At 38.3% G+C, this 20,220-nt stretch overlaps 1 protein-coding gene across 3 annotated transcripts in view; it reads right to left on the minus strand.

The window, feature by feature from the left end:
- The window catches only part of LOC133577438 (protein spire homolog 1-like), an 87,184-nt gene extending 67,351 nt beyond the window's left edge, over positions 1–19,833 (minus strand). For 2 of the 3 annotated variants that reach the window (XM_072912589.1, XM_072912588.1), the window contains exons 1-2: positions 19,270–19,833; positions 14,281–14,312 (exon numbers count right to left, since the gene is read on the minus strand). In XM_072912589.1, coding sequence (XP_072768690.1) covers positions 14,281–14,312; positions 19,270–19,648 — 411 coding nt within the window. In that variant the 5' untranslated portion in view covers positions 19,649–19,833. The remainder of the gene's footprint in view (positions 1–14,280; positions 14,313–19,269) is intronic. The other variant, XM_072912590.1, reaches the window with a different exon arrangement.
- Positions 19,834–20,220: the final 387 nt, after the last annotated feature.

Raw genomic sequence — 20,220 nt, forward strand, 5'->3', positions numbered from 1 at the left:
AGCTACTTTTAATTTTGTTAAATGTTAAAAGTTTTAAATGTTTACATTGTTACAGAATATTTTGTCATGTTGTTGTCAATGTTGACTGAGTGGCCATACTTTTTTTTTTTGTAAATAAAAGCCATGCCTTTTGAAAAAACTGGCCTACATTTATTTTTTTCCTCTTCATTTTAAATAATAAAAAAAAATCGGTAAAAGGAAAAATAATCTATAGATTAATCGAAAAAATAATCTATAGATTAACCGATTAATCGAAAAAAATTATCTATAGATTAATCAATAGAAAAATAATCGTTAGCTGCAGCCCTAGTTATTTCAAAAACATGAAAGGAAGAAGAGGGTGTGTAATCATGGTCAGATAAATCATTCCTCTGTTCATGAAACATGAACAAGAGAAGAGGGCATATGGTCAAGGACTGTGGGCCACAGACACACAACACAAACATGCACACAACTGGACCATTCAAGCAAACACATAAACAATCTCTCATCCACACACACACAAACATACACTCGTACACTGCAAGCAATAAAATAAACATGGAAAACAAAAAAACTAAACAAATCAAAAAGCTCCCAGCAAGTTAGTGGACTTGCTGGACTAAGTCTTTGTCAACTCCACTATTACAGGTCTCATGTGTCATGTCACACTGGGCCTAAGTCAGCGTTTCTCAAAGTGTGGGGCGCGCCCCACTGGTGGGGAATAGAGACATGACAGGTGGGGCGCGAGGAACGGGAGGAAATTTCACTTTAATTTTTTTTTTTAAATTATTATATTCTTAGATTATTTTTTTACTATGCTTTCATTTTCTATACACACTGTAAATCACTTTGTGATTCTGTCTGTGAAATCCGCTATATAAATAAATGGAAATTACCGGTACTTATTTTTACTGTAGGCTTTATATTTCTCAGTAGGAGCGAAAGTTTGACAGACATAGCAACAGTAACTAATGGGGGCGGGGCTAAGCGGAACAAACTTTCGAGCGGATGGGTAGCAGGCTAATGTGTGGATCACAATCAAATGTCGTCGAACCAGAGCCAGCGCCTGCAGAGAAACAAAAATGTGACGGGCACACACTGTGTCATTCACCGGGAAGCACTCGCGTCAAGGCAGCTCAGCCCCGAACTCAATGAGGTTTTAACAGATGTTGTGAGCGCGGTAAATTTGATCAAAACACGACCACTGAAAGTGCGACTGTTCTCTGCACTGTGTGAGGAAATGGGAGCTGATCATACAGCCGTGCTGTTTCACAGTGAAGCAAGGTGGCTCTCCTGGGGGAAAGTGCTGTCACTTGCCCTGTCTTGCCAAATGCATAGCTCCTCCTTTTTTTTTTGCAAAGATTGCAAAGTGGCACTTTTATTCTATTTATTATTGAACTTGATGCAAGTTATTTGATTTATTATTGAACTTGATGCAAGTTATAACACTTTTGTTTTATTTATTATTGAACTTGATGCAAGTTATAACACTTTTTTTGATTTATTATTGAACTTGATGCAAGTTATAACACTTGTTTGATTTATTATTGAACTTGATGCAAGTTATAACACTTTTGTTTTATTTATTATTGAACTTGATGCAAGTTATAACACTTTTTTTGACTTATTATTGAACTTGATGCAAGTTATTTGATGTATTATTGAACTTGATGCAAGTTATAACACTTTTATGTGATTTATTATTGAACTTGATGCAAGTTATAACACTTTTGTTTTATTTATTATTGAACTTGATGCAAGTTATTTGATTTATTATTGAACTTGATGCAAGTTATAACACTTTTTGATTTATTATTGAACTTGATGCAAGTTATAACACTTTTGTTTTATTTATTATTGAACTTGATGCAAGTTATTTGATTTATTATTGAACTTGATGCAAGTTATAACACTTTTTGATTTATCATTGAACTTGATGCAAGTTATTTGATTTATTATTGAACTTGATGCAAGTTATAACACTTTTTGATTTATTATTGAACTTGATGCAAGTTATAACACTTTTTGATTTATTATTGAACTTGATGCACGTTATAACACTTTTTTTTATTTATTATTGAACTTGATGCAAGTTATAACACTTTTATTTGATTTATTATTGAACTTGATGCAAGTTATAACACTTTTTTTGATTTATTATTGAACGTGATGCAAGTTATAACACTTTTTTTGATTTATTATTGAACTTGATGCAAGTTATAACACTTTTATTTGATTTATTATTGAACTTGATGCAAGTTATAACACTTTTTTTGATTTATTATTGAACGTGATGCAAGTTATAACACTTTTTTGATTTATTATTGAACTTGATGCAAGTTATAACAGTTTTTTTGATTTATTATTGAACTTGATGCAAGTTATAATACTTTTGTTTTATTTATTATTGAACTTGATGGAAGTTATTTTATTTATTATTGAACTTGATGCAAGTTATACCACAGCTGCACAGTTATTTTATTTATTATTGAACTTAATGTTATTTTATGTTATTGAGTTCGAATGTATACAACTTGATGTTCAATACATTTTAAAATGTTAAAGCTTGGCATTAGCGCTCTGTTGGGGCGATGGGGGCAGGTGGGGCTTGAAAACTCCCCCTTGTCCAAAGTGGGGGATGACAAAAAAAGTTTGAGAACCACTGGCCTAAGTCATGTCACACTGGACTAAGTTAGTGGACTTGCTGGACTAAGTTAGTGGACTTGCTGGACTAAGTCTTTCTCAACTCCACTATTACAGGTCTCATGTGTCATGTCACACTGGGCCTAAGTCATGTCACACTGGACTAAGTTAGTGGACTTGATGGACTAAGTTAGTGGACTTGCTGGACTAAGTTAGTGAACTTGATGGACTAAGTTAGTGGACTTGCTGGACTAAGTCTTTCTCAACTCCACTATTACAGGTCTCATTTGTCATGTCACACTGGGCCTAAGTCATGTCACACTGGACTAAGTTAGTGGACTTGCTGGACTAAGTTAGTGGACTTGCTGGACTAAGTCTTTCTCAACTCCACTATTACAGGTCTCATGTGTCATGTCACACTGGGCCTAAGTCATGTCACACTGGACTAAGTTAGTGGACTTGATGGACTCAGTTAGTGGACTTGCTGGACTAAGTTAGTGAACTTGATGGACTAAGTTAGTGGACTTGTCACGTCCAACAGACAAAGCCGACCACACAATGACCTATTTTCCACAGATTGGTTTAGGGACATGAAAGTGATATTTCTTATCTTCTACATTTCTTATTTCACCTTCTTTTACTGTATTTTAATTTCTACTTACCTTCTTTTACCTTTTATTGATCTACTTTGACCGTCTTCTACCTTGTTTTACCTTCTACATTTCTTATATCACCTATTATTTACCTTTTTTTGAGCTGTGTTTGACTTTCTACTTAAGGTGTAAAGTGTATTTGCTGCTTTTAAAGTCCTTTTGCCTTGGACTAAGAACCTAGAGGACTATCATCAAGTCTTTGGCCATTAGAAGAGAAGGGAGCAAGGAGTGTGATCACTAAAACTTGTTTGACGCTTCTGACTCATTTTCCAAAGGTGACTGAGCAGAACGGTTGATTCCACACCCAGGCCAAGTGAATGACACAAGAGTCAAGCACTAACATAGACCTGACAGAATGACTGAGTCAAGCACTAACATAGACCTGACAGAATGACTGAGTCAAGCACTAACATAGACCTGACAGAATGACTGAGTCAAGCACTAACATAGACCTGACAGAATGACTGAGTCAAGCACTAACATAGACCTGACAGAATGACTGAGTCAAGCACTAACATAGACCTGACAGAATGACTGAGTCAAGCACTAACATAGATCTGACAGAATGACTGAGTCAAGCACTAACATAGACCTGACAGAATGACTGAGTCAAGCACTAACATAGACCTGACAGAATGACTGAGTCAAGCACTAACATAGACCTGACAGAATGACTGAGTCAAGCACTAACATAGACCTGACAGAATGACTGAGTCAAGCATTAACATAGACCTGACAGAATGACTGAGTCAAGCACTAACATAGACCTGACAGAATGACTGAGTCAAGCACTAACGTAGACCTGACAGAATGACTGAGTCAAGCACTAACGTAGACCTGACAGAATGACTGAGTCAAGCACTAACGTAGACCTGACAGAATTACTGAGTCAAGCACTAACGTAGACCTGACAGAATGACCGAGTCAAGCACTAACCTAGACCTGACAGAATGACTGAGTCAAGCACTAACGTAGACTTGACAAAATGACTGAGTCAAGCACTAACATAGACCTGACAGAATGACTGAGTCAAGCACTAACGTAGACCTGACAGAATGACTGAGTCAAGCACTAACATAGACCTGACAGAATGACTGAGTCAAGCACTAACATAGACCTGACAGAATGACTGAGTCAAGCACTAACATAGACCTGACAGAATGACTGAGTCAAGCACTAACGTAGACCTGACAGAATGACCGAGTCAAGCACTAACGTAGACCTGACAGAATGACTGAGTCAAGCACTAACGTAGACCTGACAGAATGACTGAGTCAAGCACTAACATAGACCTGACAGAATGACTGAGTCAAGCACTAACATAGACCTGACAGAAATATGCTAGCCCTCCACCTATTGGCATGTTAATGCTAGCATGTAAACGTTAGCACGCTAACGTTTTATGTTAACATTTCAGTTTATTTTGTACGTTTTAACCTAATTATCATGGATTTCGTTAATTGGTGCCATCTTAGAACTATGCGTCCCCTGTTAGCATGTTGATGTTAGCATGCTAACATTTTAGCCAACTTCTTACTTTTCAACCTAGTAATCATGGAATCCAGTACTTAACGCTAGCCCTCCACCTGTTGCATGCTAACATTAGCATGTGAACGTTACCGCGCTAAAGTTTTATGATAGCATTTGAGCTAATTTAGGACATTTTAACCTAATAATCATGGATTCCGGCACTTGGCGCCATCGTATGTATATATATGCTAGCCCTCCACCTGTTGGCATGTTAATGTTAGCATGTAAACGTTAGCACGCTAACATTTTATGTTAACATTTTAGATAATTTTGTACGTTTTAACCTAATTATCATGGATTTTGTTACTTGGTGCTATCTTAGAAGTATGTGTCCCCTGTTACCATGTTGATGTTAGCATGCTAACATTATATGCTAGTATTTTAGCAAACTTCTTACTTTTCAACGTAATAATCATGGATTCCGGTACTTGGCGCCATCTTAAAAGTGTGCTAGCCCTCCACCTGTTGCATGCTAATGTTAGCATGTGAACGTTAGCATGTGAACATTAGCACCCTTCTATTTTATGATAGAATTTTAGCTAATTTCGTACTTTATAAGCTAATAATCATGGATTACGGCACTTGGCGCCATCGTAGATATATGCTAGCCCTCCACCTGTTGGCATGTTAATGCTAGCATGTAAACGTTAGCACGCTAACGTTTTATGTTAACATTTTAGATAATTGTGTACGTTTTAACATAATCATCATGGATTTCGTTACTTGGTGCTATCTTAGAAGTATGCTTGCTGTTCCCTTGTTACCATGCTAATGCAAGCAAGCTCATATTCCATGCTAGCATTTTAGCTAGAATCTTAGCTAGCTTTGTACTTTTTAACCAAATAAACACAGATTTCGTTACTTGGTGTCATCTTAGAAGTACGCTTGCTGTTCCCTTGCTACCATGCTCATTGTTTTATGCTAGCATTGTACTTTTTAACCAACTAAACATAGATTTCCTTACTTGGTGCCATCTTAGAACTATGCGTTCCCTGTTAGCATGTTGATGTTAGCATGCTAACATTTTAGCCGACTTCTTACTTTTCAACCTAGTAATCATTGAATCCGGTACTTAACGCTAGCCCTCCACCTGTTGCATGCTAACATTAGCATGTGAATGTTACCGCGCTAAAGTTTTATGATAGAATTTTAGCTAATTTAGGACATTTTAACCTAATAATCATGGATTCCGGCACTTGGCGCCATCGTATGTATATATATGCTAGCCCTCCACCTGTTGGCATGTTAATGTTAGCATGTAAACGTTAGCACGCTAACATTTTATGTTAACATTTTAGATAATTTTGTACGTTTTAACCTAATTATCATGGATTTTGTTACTTGCTGCCATCTTAGAAGTATGTGTCCCCTGTTACCACGTTGATGTTAGCATGCTAACATTATATGCTAGCATTTTAGCAAACTTCTTACTTTTCAACCTAATAATCATGGATTCCGGTACTTGGCGCCATCGTATGTATATATATATATATATGCTAGCCCTCCACCTGTTGGCATGTTAATGTTAGCATGTAAACGTTAGCACGCTAACATTTTATGTTAACATTTTAGGTCATTTTGTACGTTTTAACCTAATTATCATGGATTTTGTTACTTGGTGCCATCTTAGAAGTATGTGTCCCCTGTAACAATGTTGATGTTAGCATGCTAACATTATATGCTAGCATTTTAGCAAACTTCTTACTTTTCAACTTAATAATCATGGATTCCGGTACTTGGCGCCATCTTAAAAGTGTGCTAGCCCTCCACCTGTTGCATGCTAATGTTAGCATATGAATGTTAGCATGTGAACATTAGCGCCCTTATATTTTATGATAGAATTTTAGCTAATTTCGTACTTTATAAGCTAATAATCATGGATTACGGCACTTGGCGCCATCGTAGAAATATGCTAGCCCTCCACCTGTTGGCATGTTAATGCTAGCATGTAAATGTTAGCACGCTAACGTTTTATGTTAACATTTCAGTTTATTTTGTACGTTTTAACCTAATTATCATGGATTTCGTTAATTGGTGCCATCTTAGAACTATGCGTTCCCTGTTAGCATGTTGATGTTAGCATGCTAACATTTTAGCCAACTTCTTACTTTTCAACCTAGTAATCATTGAATCCGGTACTTAACCCTAGCCCTCCACCTGTTGCATGCTAACATTAGCATGTGAACGTTACCGCGCTAAAGTTTTATGATAGAATTTGAGCTAATTTAGGACATTTTAACCTAATAATCATGGATTCCGGCACTTGGCGCCATCGTATGTATATATATATATGCTAGCCCTCCACCTGTTGGCATGTTAATGTTAGCATGTAAACGTTAGCACGCTAACATTTTATGTTAACATTTTAGATCATTTTGTACGTTTTAACCTAATTATCATGGATTTTGTTACTTGGTGCCATCTTAGAAGTATGTGTCCCCTGTTACCATGCTGATGTTAGCATGCTAACATTATATGCTAGCATTTTAGCAAACTTCTTACTTTTCAACCTAATGATCATGGATTCCGGTACTTGGCGCCATCTTAAAAGTGTGCTAGCCCTCCACCTGTTGCATGCTAATGTTAGCATGTGAACGCTAGCATGTGAACATTAGCACCCTTATATTTTATGATAGAATTTTAGCTAATTTCGTACTTTATAAGCTAATAATCATGGATTACGGCACTTGGCGCCATCGTAGATATATGCTAGCCCTCCACCTGTTGGCATGTTAATGCTAGCATGTAAACGTTAGCACGCTAACGTTTTATGTTAACATTTTAGATAATTGTGTACGTTTTAACATAATTATCATGGATTTCGTTACTTGGTGCTATCTTAGAAGTATGCTTGCTGTTCCCTTGTTACCATGCTAATGCAAGCAAGCTCATATTCCATGCTAGCATTTTAGCTAGAATCTTAGCTAGCTTTGTACTTTTTAACCAAATAAACACAGATTTCCTTACTTGGTGCCATCTTAGAAGTATGCTAGCTGTCCCCCTGTTAGCATGTTAGCTTTGTATGCTAGCATTGTAGCTGATGTTATACATTTAGATGAAATATTCACGCATTCTGTTACTGTGTACCCTCTTGGAAGGCTGCTAACTTGTCTAACCATACTAACATTTAGCATTTCCAGATTCAGCTCTTCCGACTTTCAAACCGCGTTTTACTTTTAAACTATTTTAAAAACCTTCCCGATCATTTCTACAGTCCACGAGCATTCCAGTTCAGTGTTAGCTGGTCAACATTCAAACCATTCCTACATTCAAACCATTCCTACATTCATTCTACATTCCATCAGCCTTTCAGTTCAGCTTTAGCATTGGAGTGGGTGTGTATGTGTGTGTGCGTGTGTGTGTGTGCGTGTGTGTGTGTGTGTGTGTGTGTGATCATGGGTGTCAGATGAAGGTGTGAAAATTCTGTCAGGAACGCGGCACGTCAGCAATCACATGATTGAGAGGGTAAACACGAAAAGCTGTTGAAGTTGTGCTGCTAGTTATATGTTATATACACACACACACACACACACAGACACACAACAAGGTGTCTCAAGGTGTTATACTAATAATGAAGTGTTTAAGGTGCTGTCATAGATCATGTATACAAGAAGAGGGACACACAAGATGACATTTAGGGCTTGGAAGTTATTGTTCTAGGAGTAGTAATAACAATAATAATTAAAGCTGCAAGCAGCGTTGGTCGGGCTCGCATATTTGGCAGGTGCTAGTCCTAAATGTCCCAATACTTTTGTCCAGTGATAGTCCTAAGTGTCCCAATACTTTTGTCTACTTTTAGTCTGAAGTGTCCCAAGACTTTTGTCTAGTGTACCTACCTTGTCTGCATTGTGTGGGCACGTTGGTGCTGCCTGCTTTTAAGCAGCCATCTTAAAAAAAACAGCAGCGCAGCGGTTCTTTGAAGGCTCATAAAATCAAAACCGGAGCAGTTAGAAAAATTATTTCGATAACTTTTATTTGGAAGGGTTCAATCTCTCTCCTGTGTTATTTTGAAGCTAATATGACAAACGCGCTCAGAGGAGATAATGTTTGAAGAGAAGTGACCGGTTTATAAAAAAAAATTGTTTTGAAGGGGGAATTGCAAACTTCCTGTTGATTTTTGCTGGGGGTTGTCAATATATGAAATGTAGGTCTAAGTGAGACCTACATAGAGGTTTTTGTTTCATGTCTCTCCGACCTTCCCAGTGGGAGTTACAGGCAGTTTTGTCATTATTTTCTTCCGAGGAGCGGTTTTTTCTGCGTTTTAGAGCGCAATTTTGAGATTTGGTGTTAGGTTTTTTTATTAGATCGCAATTGTTGCCAGTCCTGATGTGTGTGTTCAGTTTGGTGAGTTTTGAAGCATGTTAAGAGGGTGAAAATACAGCTCAAAGAGGCAAAAGTGACTGTTTTTAGTACTTGTTTGTCTTGAAGGGGGAATTGCCAACGTCCTGTTGATTTTTGCCCGAGGAAATTAATTAATGAAAAGTAGGTCTAAGTAAGACCTACATAGAGGTTTTTGTTTCATGTCTCTCCGACCTTCCCAGTGAGAGTTACAGGCAGTTTTGTCATTTTTTTCTTCCGAGGAGCAGTTTTTTCTGCGTTTTATTCAAAAATTGAGCGCAATTTTGAGATTTGGTGTTAGGTTTTTTTTATTAGATCGCAATTTTTGCCAGTCCTGATGTGTGCGTTCAGTTTGGTGAGTTTTGAAGCATGTTAAGAGGGTGAAAATACAGCTCAAAGAGGCAAAAGTTACTGTTTTTAGTACTTTTTTTGTCTTGAAGGGGGAATTGCCAACGTCCTGTTGATTTTTGCCCGAGGAAATTAATTAATGAAAAGGAGGTCTAAGTAAGACCTACATAGAGGTTTTTGTTTCATGTCTCTACAACATTCGTACTGGGAGTTATAAGCAGTTTTCTTTCTAGGGGGCGCTAGAGCGCAATTTTGAGTTTTGGGGTTTGGTTTTTTGAGAAAAAGTTTTGCCGTATATTACTGATGTGTGTGTAAAATTTGGTGAGTTTTGAAGCATGCTAAGGGGGTCAAATTACAGCGCAAAGTTGCGGAAGAATAATAATAATAAAACCTTACAAATTCAATAGGTCCTTATGTCCCATTGCAGAAAGACTCCCAAAGGGAGTCCTTATGCAATGGGCCATAATTTGCTGTTATACAGTGTACCAGTTTAATAATTTGCTGTTATACAGTGTACCAGTTTAATAATTTGCTGTTATACAGTGTACCAGTTTATAATTTGCTGTTATACAGTGTACCAGTTTAATAATTTGCTGTTATACAGTGTACCAGTTTAATAATTTGCTGTTATACAGTGTACCAGTTTAATAATTTGCTGTTATACAGTGTACCAGTTTATAATTTGCTGTTATACAGTGTACCAGTTTAATAATTTGCTGTTATACAGTGTACCAGTTTAATAATTTGCTGTTATACAGTGTACCAGTTTATAATTTGCTGTTATACAGTGTACCAGTTTATAATTTGCTGTTATACAGTGTACCAGTTTATCATTTGCTGTTATACAGTGTACCAGTTTATAATTTGCTGTTATACAGTGTACCAGTTTAATAATTTGCTGTTATACAGTGTACCAGTTTATAATTTGCTGTTATAAAGTGTACCAGTTTATAATTTGCTGTTATACAGTGTACCAGTTTATAATTTGCTGTTATACAGTGTACCAGTTTATCATTTGCTGTTATACAGTGTACCAGTTTATAATTTGCTGTTATACAGTGTACCAGTTTAATAATTTGCTGTTATACAGTGTACCAGTTTATAATTTGCTGTTATAAAGTGTACCAGTTTATAATTTGCTGTTATACAGTGTACCAGTTTATAATTTGCTGTTTTACAGTGTACCAGTTTAATAATTTGCTGTTATACAGTGTACCAGTTTATAATTTGCTGTTATACAGTGTACCAGTTTAATAATTTGCTGTTATACAGTGTACCAGTTTATAATTTGCTGTTATACAGTGTGTCCATTACATCATTTCATGTGGTCTGCCACATCATTTAAGGTGGTCCATTACATCATTTCATGTGGTCCGCCACGTCATTTAAGGTGGTCCATTACATCATTTCATGTGGTCCGCCACATCATTTAAGGTGGTCCATTACATCATTTCATGTGGTCTGCCACATCATTTAAGGTGGTCCATTACATCATTTCATGTGGTCCGTCACATCATTTATTGTGGCATGCCATCTCATTCAATGTGGCCCGCCATGTATTTGAAAGCAGTTTGTCACATAAATTAGCACAGTGTGTCACATCATTTATTGTGGCCCACCATGTCATTCAATGTGGACAGCCACAAAATTAAATGTGGCCTTCATGTCATTTCGTGGCCTGCCATATCTTTTTTCTTGTGGTCCGTCACATCATTTATTGTGGCTTGCCATGTCATTCAATGTGGTCAGCCACAAAATTTAATGTGACCTTCACGTCATTTATTGTGGTCCATCATAAAATTTATTGTGGCTCACCATGTCATTCAATGTGGTCAGCCACAAAATTATGTGGCCTTCACATCATTTCTTGTGGCCTGCCATATCTTTTTTTTTTGGTCCGTCACATCATTTATCGTGGCTTGCCATGTCATTCAACGTGGTCAGCCACAAAATTTTATGTGGCCTTCACGTCATTTCTTGTGGTCCATCACATGATTTATTGTGGCCCGCCATGTCATTCAATGTGGTCAGCCACAAAATTAAATGTGCCTTCACGTTATTTCTTGTGGCCTGCCATATCTTTTTTTTGTGATCCGTCACATCATTTATTGTGGCCCGCCATGTCATTCAATGTGGCCCGCCAGATATTTTAAAGCAGTTTGTCACATAAATTAGCATGGTGTGTCACATAATTTATTGTGGCTTGCCATATCATTCAATGTGGTCAGCCACAAAATTAAATGTGGCCTTCACATAATTTCTTGTGGCCTGCCATATCTTTTTTTTGTGGTCCGTCACATCATTTATTGTGGCCCGCCATGTCATTCAATGTGGAATGCCAGATATTTTAAAGCAGTTTGTCACATAAATTAGCATGGTGTGTCACATAATTTATTGTGGCTTGCCATGTCATTCAATGTGGTCAGCCACAAAATTAAATGTGGCCTTCACATCATTTCATGTGGTCCATCACATCATTTATCGTGGCCCGCCATGTCATTCAATGTGGTTAGCCACAAAATTAAATGTGGCCTTCACGTCATTTCTTGTGGCCTGCCATATCTTTTTTCTTGTGGTCTGTCACATCATTTATTGTGGCTTGCCATGTCATTCAACGTGGCCCGCCATGTATTTTAAAGCAGTTTGTCACATAAATTAGCAGTGTGTCACATCATTTATTGTGGCCCGCCATGTCATTCAATGTGGTCAGCCACAAAATTAAATGTGGCCTTCACGTCATTTCTTGTGGCCTGCCATGTTTTTTTTCTTGTGGTCCGTCACATCATTTATTGTGGCTTGCCATGTCATTCAATGTGGTCAGCCACAAAATTGAATGTGACCTTCACGTCATTTATTGTGGTCCATCATAAAATTTATTGTGGCTCACCATGTCATTCAATGTGGTCAGCCACAAAATTATGTGGCCTTCACATCATTTTTGTGGCCTGCCATATTATTATTTTTTTGGTCCGTCACATCATTTATTGTGGCTTGCCATGTCATTCAATGTGGTCAGCCACAAAATTTTATGTGGCCTTCACGTCATTTCTTGTGGTCCATCACATCATTTATTGTGGCCCGCCATGTCATTCAATGTGGTCAGCCACAAAATTAAATGTGCCTTCACGTTATTTCTCGTGGCCTGCCATATATTTTTTTTTAGAGGTCCGTCACATCATTTATTGTGGCCTGCCATATCATTCAAAGTGGCCCGCCAGATATTTTAAAGCAGTTTGTCACATAAATTAGCACAGTGTGTCACATAATTTATTGTGGCCCACCATCTCATTCAACGTGGTCAGCCACAAAATTAAATGTGGCCTTCACGTCATTTCTTGTGGCCTGCCATATCTTTTTTCTTGTGGTCCGTCACATCATTTATTGTGGCTTGCCATGTCATTCAATGTGGTCAGCCACAAAATTAATGTGGCCTTCACGTCATTTATCGTGGTCCATTATAAAATGTATTGTGGCCCACCATATCATTCAATGTGGTCAGCCACAAAATTATGTGGCCTTCACATCATTTCTTGTGGCCTGCCATATCTTTTTTTTTTGGTCCGTCACATCATTTATCGTGGCTTGCCATGTCATTCAATGTGGTCAGCCACAAAATTTTAAGTGGCCTTCACGTCAGTTCTTGTGGTCCATCACATCATTTACAGTGGCCCGCCATGTCATTCAATGTGGTCAGCCACAAAATTAAATGTGCCTTCACGTTATTTCTTGTGGCCTGCCATATCTTTTTTTTGTGGTCCGTCACATCATTTATTGTGGCCCGCCAGATATTTTAAAGCAGTTTGTCACGTAAATCAGCATGGTGTGTCAAATAATTTATTGTGGCCTGCCATGTCATTCAATGTGGCCCGCCAGATATTTTAAAGCAGTTTGTCACATAAATTAGCATGGCGGGTCACATAATTTATTGTGGCTTGCCATGTCATTCAATGTGGTCAGCCACAAAATTAAATGTGGCCTTCACATCATTTCTTGTGGCTTGCCATATCTTTTTTCTTGTGGTCCGTCACATCATTTATTGTGGCTTACCATGTCATTCAATGTGGCCCGCCATGTATTTTAAAGCAGTTTGTCACGTAAATCAGCATGGTGTGTCAAATAATTTATTGTGGCTTGTCATGTCATTCAATGTGGTCAGCCACAAAATTGTATGTGGACTCCACGTCATTTCTTGTGGCCTGCCATATCTTTTTTTTGTGGTCCGTCACATCATTTATTGTGGCCAGCCATGTCATTCAATGTGGTCAGCCACAAAATTAAATGTGGCCTTCACGTCATTTTTTTGTGGCCCGCCATGTCTTCTTTTGTGATCCGTCACATCATTCAATGTGGCCCGCCATGTATTTTAAAGCAGTTTGTCACGTAAATTAGCATGGTGTGCCACATAATTTATTGTGGCTTGCCATCTCATTCAATGTGGTCAGCCACAAAATAAATGTGGCCTTCACATCATTTCTGCTGGCCCACCATGTCTTCTTTTTGTGGTCCGTCACATCATTTATTGTGGCCCGCCATGTCAGTCAATGTGGTCAGCCACAACATTTATTGTGGCTTTCACTTCATTTATCATGGCCCACCGTGCCATTCAAAGCGGTCCTCCTACTTTGAAGATGGTGCCGAGGGTCTGAATCCCAGAGTTTTAGGTGTAACTGTGTGTGTGTGTGTGTGTGTGTGTGTGTGTGTGTGTGTGTGTGTGTGTGTGTGTGTGTGTGTGTGTGTGTGTGTGTGTGTGTGTGTGTGTGTGTGTGTGTGTGTGTGTATCACTCACCTCTAATGACGTGGAAGCTGATCCGTATTTATCTGCAAAGAGCAAACAAGGAAGATAAATGAGAGCAAGTATTAGATGGTGACTTCACTCAGTAAGTTTGACTCTCAGAAAGATTTGGTGATCATTTGTCATCATTGTGACCAAAGAGTACTTGGATGTATTTATACATCTTCTACTTTCAGGAAAGTACTACTCTTTATGCCCATCAAATACACACACAGACACAACTACAACTGCATTGCTACAAGAAGTACACTACTATTAGTACTACAACAACAAGTACTATATTACTGTATGTATGTATGTATGTATGTGTGTGTATATATATATATATATATATATATATATATATATATATATAAATATATATATATATATATATATATATATATATGTATGTGTGGGAAAAAATCACAAGACTACTTCATCTCTACAGGCCTGTTTCATGAGGGGTTCCCTCAAATCTCCCGATGATTGAGGGAACCCCTCATGAAACAGGCCTGTAGAGATGAAGTAGTCTTGTGATTTTTTTCCCACACATACATATATTGCTACGGTATCGAGCACTATTTTTTGGATAACCTTATTAAGACATATATATATATATATATATATATACCGTATTTTCCGCACTATAAGGCGCACCTAAAAACCACAAATTTTCTCAAAAGCTGACAGTGCGCCTTATAACCCGGTGCGCTTTATATATGGATTAATATTAAGATTCATTTTCATAAAGTTTCGGTCTCGCAACTTCGGTAAACAGCCGCCATCTTTTTTCCAGGTAGAACAGGAAGCGCTTCTTCTTCTACGCAAGCAACCGCCAAGGTAAGCACCCGCCCCCATAGAACAGGAAGCGCTTCTTCTTCTACTGTAAGCAACCACCCGCCCGCGTAGAAGAAGAAGAAGAAGCGCGGATATTACGTTTCATTTCCTTTGTGTGTTTACATCTGTAAAGACCACAAAATGGCTCCTACTAAGCGACAGGGATCCGGTTCATGAAAAGACGCAATCTCTCCATCCGCACACGGACTACTATTTCACAGCAACTGCCTAAAGACTTTCAAGAAAAGCTGGCTACTTTCCGTGCATATTGTAAAAACAAGATAGCTGAAAAAAAGATCCGGCCAGAGAACATTATCAACATGGACGAGGTTCCACTGACTTTTGATATTCCTGTGAACCGCACTGTGGATACAACGGGAGCACGTACGGTGAATATTCGCACCACAGGGAATGAGAAGTCATCCTTCACTGTGGTTCTAGCTTGCCATGCTAATGGCCAGAAACTTCCACCCATGGTGATATTCAAAAGGAAGACCTTGCCAAAAGAGACCTTTCCAGCCGGCGTCATCATAAAAGCTAACTCGAAGGGATGGATGAAGAAAAGATGAGCGAGTGGTTAAGGTAAGTTTAAGTTTACGCGAAGAGGCCGGGTGGCTTTTTTCACGCAGCTCCGTCCATGTTGATATACGACTCCATGCGCGCCCACATCACGCTGGTTTTTAATATATTATTAAAGTTTGACTGACCTATCTGACTGTTTTTTTGACATTCCTTTAGCGCAGTTAGATGCGGCTTATAACACGGGGCGGCTTATAGGTGGACAAAGTTTTGAAATATGCCGTTCATTGAAGGCGCGGCTTATAACCCAGGGCGCCTTATGGTGCGGAAAATACGGTATATATATATATATATATATATATATATATATATATATATATATATAAATTAATCGCCAACTATTTTTATAATCGATTTTAATCGATTAATTTTGTCATTGATTCATTGGATCTATGCTATGCGCATGCGCTGAGGCTATATTTTATTTTTTTTAACCTTTATTTATAAACTGCAACATTTACAAACAGCTGAGAAACAATCATAATAATAGGGGTGTAATGGTACGTGTATTTGTATCGAACCGTTTCGGTACGGGGGTTTCGGTTCGGTGTGGAGGTGTACCGAAGGAGTTTCCACACGGACATATTAAGTAGCGTACTGCACGTTGTGTAAACAATACTCAAAATGCCGGACATTTGAGGCATTTAAGAAACTCCGCCCTGACAGCTACGCAAAAGATGACATGTCCGGTGAAAGCGACATGTCCTCTTTTGCGGAGCTGTCAGGGCGGAGTTTCTTAAACGCCTCAAATGTCCGGCATTTTGAGTTAGGTTTGCTTGTATTTTCAATGTACGTTCAGGGTTAAGAAGGGGTTAAAAACAAAACAAACAGCAGCATTGGTGAGGGAGGGGCAGAGACAGAGAGAGAGAGAGAGAGTTATGATAAACATGCATGCGTCGCCAGGCTCTGCTTTTTATCCATAGATTTATCACATTTAATGTTTTATTATCTATAGCGGGGGTGTCAAAAGTGTGCATTTTTGTAACATTTTCCTTGTTTTATTTGGCAAGTTGAAAGAACATGGCGCCAGGATGCTGGTTTTTTGTCAATAAAATACTGGAAAGGATAGAAATGTAGTTTGTCTCTTTTATCCGATTATTAATTGATTAATCGAAGTAATAATCGACAGATTAATCTATTATCAAATTAATCGTTAGTTGCAGCCCTAATATATACATATATATATATATATATATATATATATATATATACACATACATACACACACACATACATACATGTGTGTATATGAGAAGACAAGTATGCACCTTTGAGATGTTGACTGAAATTAAATTGTTTACTGGTGTCACTGTTGTTTACAGGTGTCTGTTGTTTACATTGTTTACGCAAATCCCATAGTGGTGATGAACGGATGGTCAGCGCCTGAGAGCTGCGGCCTACCATCATGACCTCGCACTCCCTTCCCTCTGTTGCTAGATATCTAGAGATGTATGTTGTAATATGTATATGTGCTTTGCTGTGGAGGTTGTTTTCCCACTCCAGACTAGGCCACCTTAGGAGCCCAGTCTAGATTGTATTTTTTTTACTCATCCTTCGCCAGCGTTTGACCTTTTCCCCCATCTTTTACTTGTGGCGACCCATCAGCGTTCCTGTTCTGTAACCCTGTACACTGTTTGTTTGTCTAATCTTGAACGGGTTTGTGCTGAAAACAAAGTTTTGTTGTACTCGTGCAAAGACAATAAAGACCTATCTATTACTGGTGTTCCTGTTGTTTACATTGTTTACTGGTGTTCCTGTTGTTTACATTGTTTACTGGTGTTCCTGTTGTTTACATTGATTATTGGTGTCACTGTTGTTTACATTGTTTACTGGTGTCACTGTTGTTTACATTGTTTACTGGTGTCACTGTTGTTTACAGGTGTCTGTTGTTGACATTGTTTACTGGTGTCACTGTTGTTTGCATTGTCTACTGATGTCACTGTTGTTTACATTGTTTACTGATGTCACTGTTTACATTGTTTATTGATGTTCCCGTTGTTTACATAGTTTACTGGTGTCACTGTTGTTTACATTGTTTACTGATGTTCCTGTTTACATTGTTTATTGATGTTCCTGTTGTTTACATTGTTTACTGATGTTCCTGTTGTTTACATTGTTTACTGATGTTCCTGTTGTTTACATTGATTACTGGTGTCACTGTTTACATTGTTTATTGATGTTTCTGTTTACTGATGTTCCTGTTGTTTACTGATGTCACTGTTGTTTACATTGTTTACTGATGTTCCTGTTGTTTACATTGTTTACTGATGTTCCTATTGTTTACATTGTTTACTGGTGTCACTGTTTACATTGTTTATTGATGTTTCTGTTTACATTGTTTACTGATGTTCCTGTTTACATTGTTTATTGATGTTCCTGTTGTTTACATTGTTTACTGATGTTCATGTTGTTTACATTGATTACTGGTGTCACTGTTTACGTTATTTATTGATGTTTCTGTTTACTGATGTTCCTGTTGTTTACGTTGTTTACTGATGTCACTGTTGTTTACATTGTTTATTGATGTTTCTGTTTACATTGTTTACTGATGTTCCTGTTTACATTGTTTACTGATGTTCCCGTTGTTTACATAGTTTACTGGTGTCACTGTTGTTTACATTGTTTACTGATGTTCCTGTTTTTTACATTGTTTACTGATGTTCCTGTTGTTTACATTGTTTACTGATGTCACTGTTGTTTACATTGTTTACTGATGTTCCTATTGTTTACTGATGTCACTGTTGTTTACATTGTTTACTGATGTTCCTGTTTACTGATGTTCCTATTGTTTACTGATGTCACTGTTGTTTACATTGTTTACTGATGTTCCTGTTTACTGATGTTCCTATTGTTTACTGATGTCACTGTTTACATTGTTTACTGATGTTCCTGTTTACTGATGTTCCTTTTGTTTACTGATGTTCCTGTTGTTCACATTGTTTACTGGTGTCACTGTTTACATTGTTTATTTATGTTTCTGTTTACATTGTTTACTGATGTTCCTGTTGTTTACTGATGTTCCTGTTGTTTACATTGTTTATTCATGTCTCTGTTTACGTCGTTTACTGATGTATCTGTTGTTTACATCGCCTATTGATGCCTCTGTTTACATTGTTTACATTTTTTTACTAATAATGTTGTTTAATTTACTTGTGTTTCTGACGTTTAAATTGTTTACCGATCAGGCAAGATCAACACTGACATTTCCGCGGCATTATTGTGTGTTATTTATTGTGCGTTGTTTATTGTATATTATTTGTTGTGTGTTATTTGTGTGTTATTTATTGTGTGTTATTTATTGTGTTATTTATTGTATATTATTTGTTGTGTGTTATTTATTGTATATTATTTATTGTGTTAATTATTGTATGTTATTTATTGTATATTATTTATTGTGTGTTATTTCTTGTGTGTTATTTACTGTGTGTTATTTATTGTGTGTTATTGTGTTCTGACAGCACACAACAATGTGTAAGATGCGGCAGGTGTGCTGCATGAAAACAACAACATTGCAATGTTGGCCGTGAAGGCACCAGTGGTGCGTTCAAGGTCCAGCCAGTGTAACAATGTCGGCCGTGAAGGTACCTGTGCTGCGTTCAAGGTCCAGTCTAACAGTGCCGTCACTGCAGATCTTCACGTCCCCGGGTCCCTCCACCCTCCGCGGGGACTGTCCAGCAGCGCGGCCGCTCTTGGAGCCCTTCCGCCGCGGTGTGCTGCGCGCCAGTGTACGGCAGCACTGGTAGCAGACGGCCCAGGCTTGCTCCTCGTTGATGGGCTGGTTGTAGAGGGCCAGGATGTCCTCCAGGGACACCTCCGGGTCCTCCGGGTCCTCCGGGTCCTCCGAGTCTTCCGGGTCCATGTCGCTCACGTCCCCCGGCCCGCTGGCGCTTAAACCCGCGGTAAAATCCCGCAGAATGTTGGGCGAAGTCAGCAAGCCGTCGTCGGTGCCCGCTCGCTCGGCCATACTAGTGTTACTTTAACGTCATGCTGAAGGAGAAGAGAAAGTAAATGAAGCTTTAATGTCCGCGGCTGCTAGCGATGTTAACTAGCGACTAACTGACTGACTAACTAACTAACTGACTGACTAACTGACTGACTGACTGGTAGCCAACATTCAAGCTAGTGACGGACTATGGCCTCTCCGCGCGGCCATAGTGCCCGCCGGCTCACACCGGAAGTAGACACACCACTTCCGCTTTCAAGTGTAAAACGTTATCATTTTTGTTTAAAGTTTCCACCCAAAAATGAGCTTTTATTCTCGTAGTATACACACTTTGACATCACAAAATGGCCGACAACAATACCTTAAAACAGTGGTCCCCAACCACCGGTACGCGGCCCGGTACCGGTCCGTGGATCGATCGATTGGTACCGGGCAGCACAAGAAAAAAAAATATATATATTATTATTATTGTTTTTGGGGGTCGGGGGGCGTGGTCGGGGGCGTGGTTAAGAGATATATATATATATATATATATATATATATAAGAAATACTTGACTTTCAGTTAATTCTAGCTATATATATATATATATAT

The sequence above is a fragment of the Nerophis lumbriciformis genome, linkage group LG37 (assembly GCF_033978685.3).
Source record: "Nerophis lumbriciformis linkage group LG37, RoL_Nlum_v2.1, whole genome shotgun sequence".
NCBI classification, from domain to species: Eukaryota; Metazoa; Chordata; class Actinopteri; order Syngnathiformes; family Syngnathidae; genus Nerophis; species Nerophis lumbriciformis.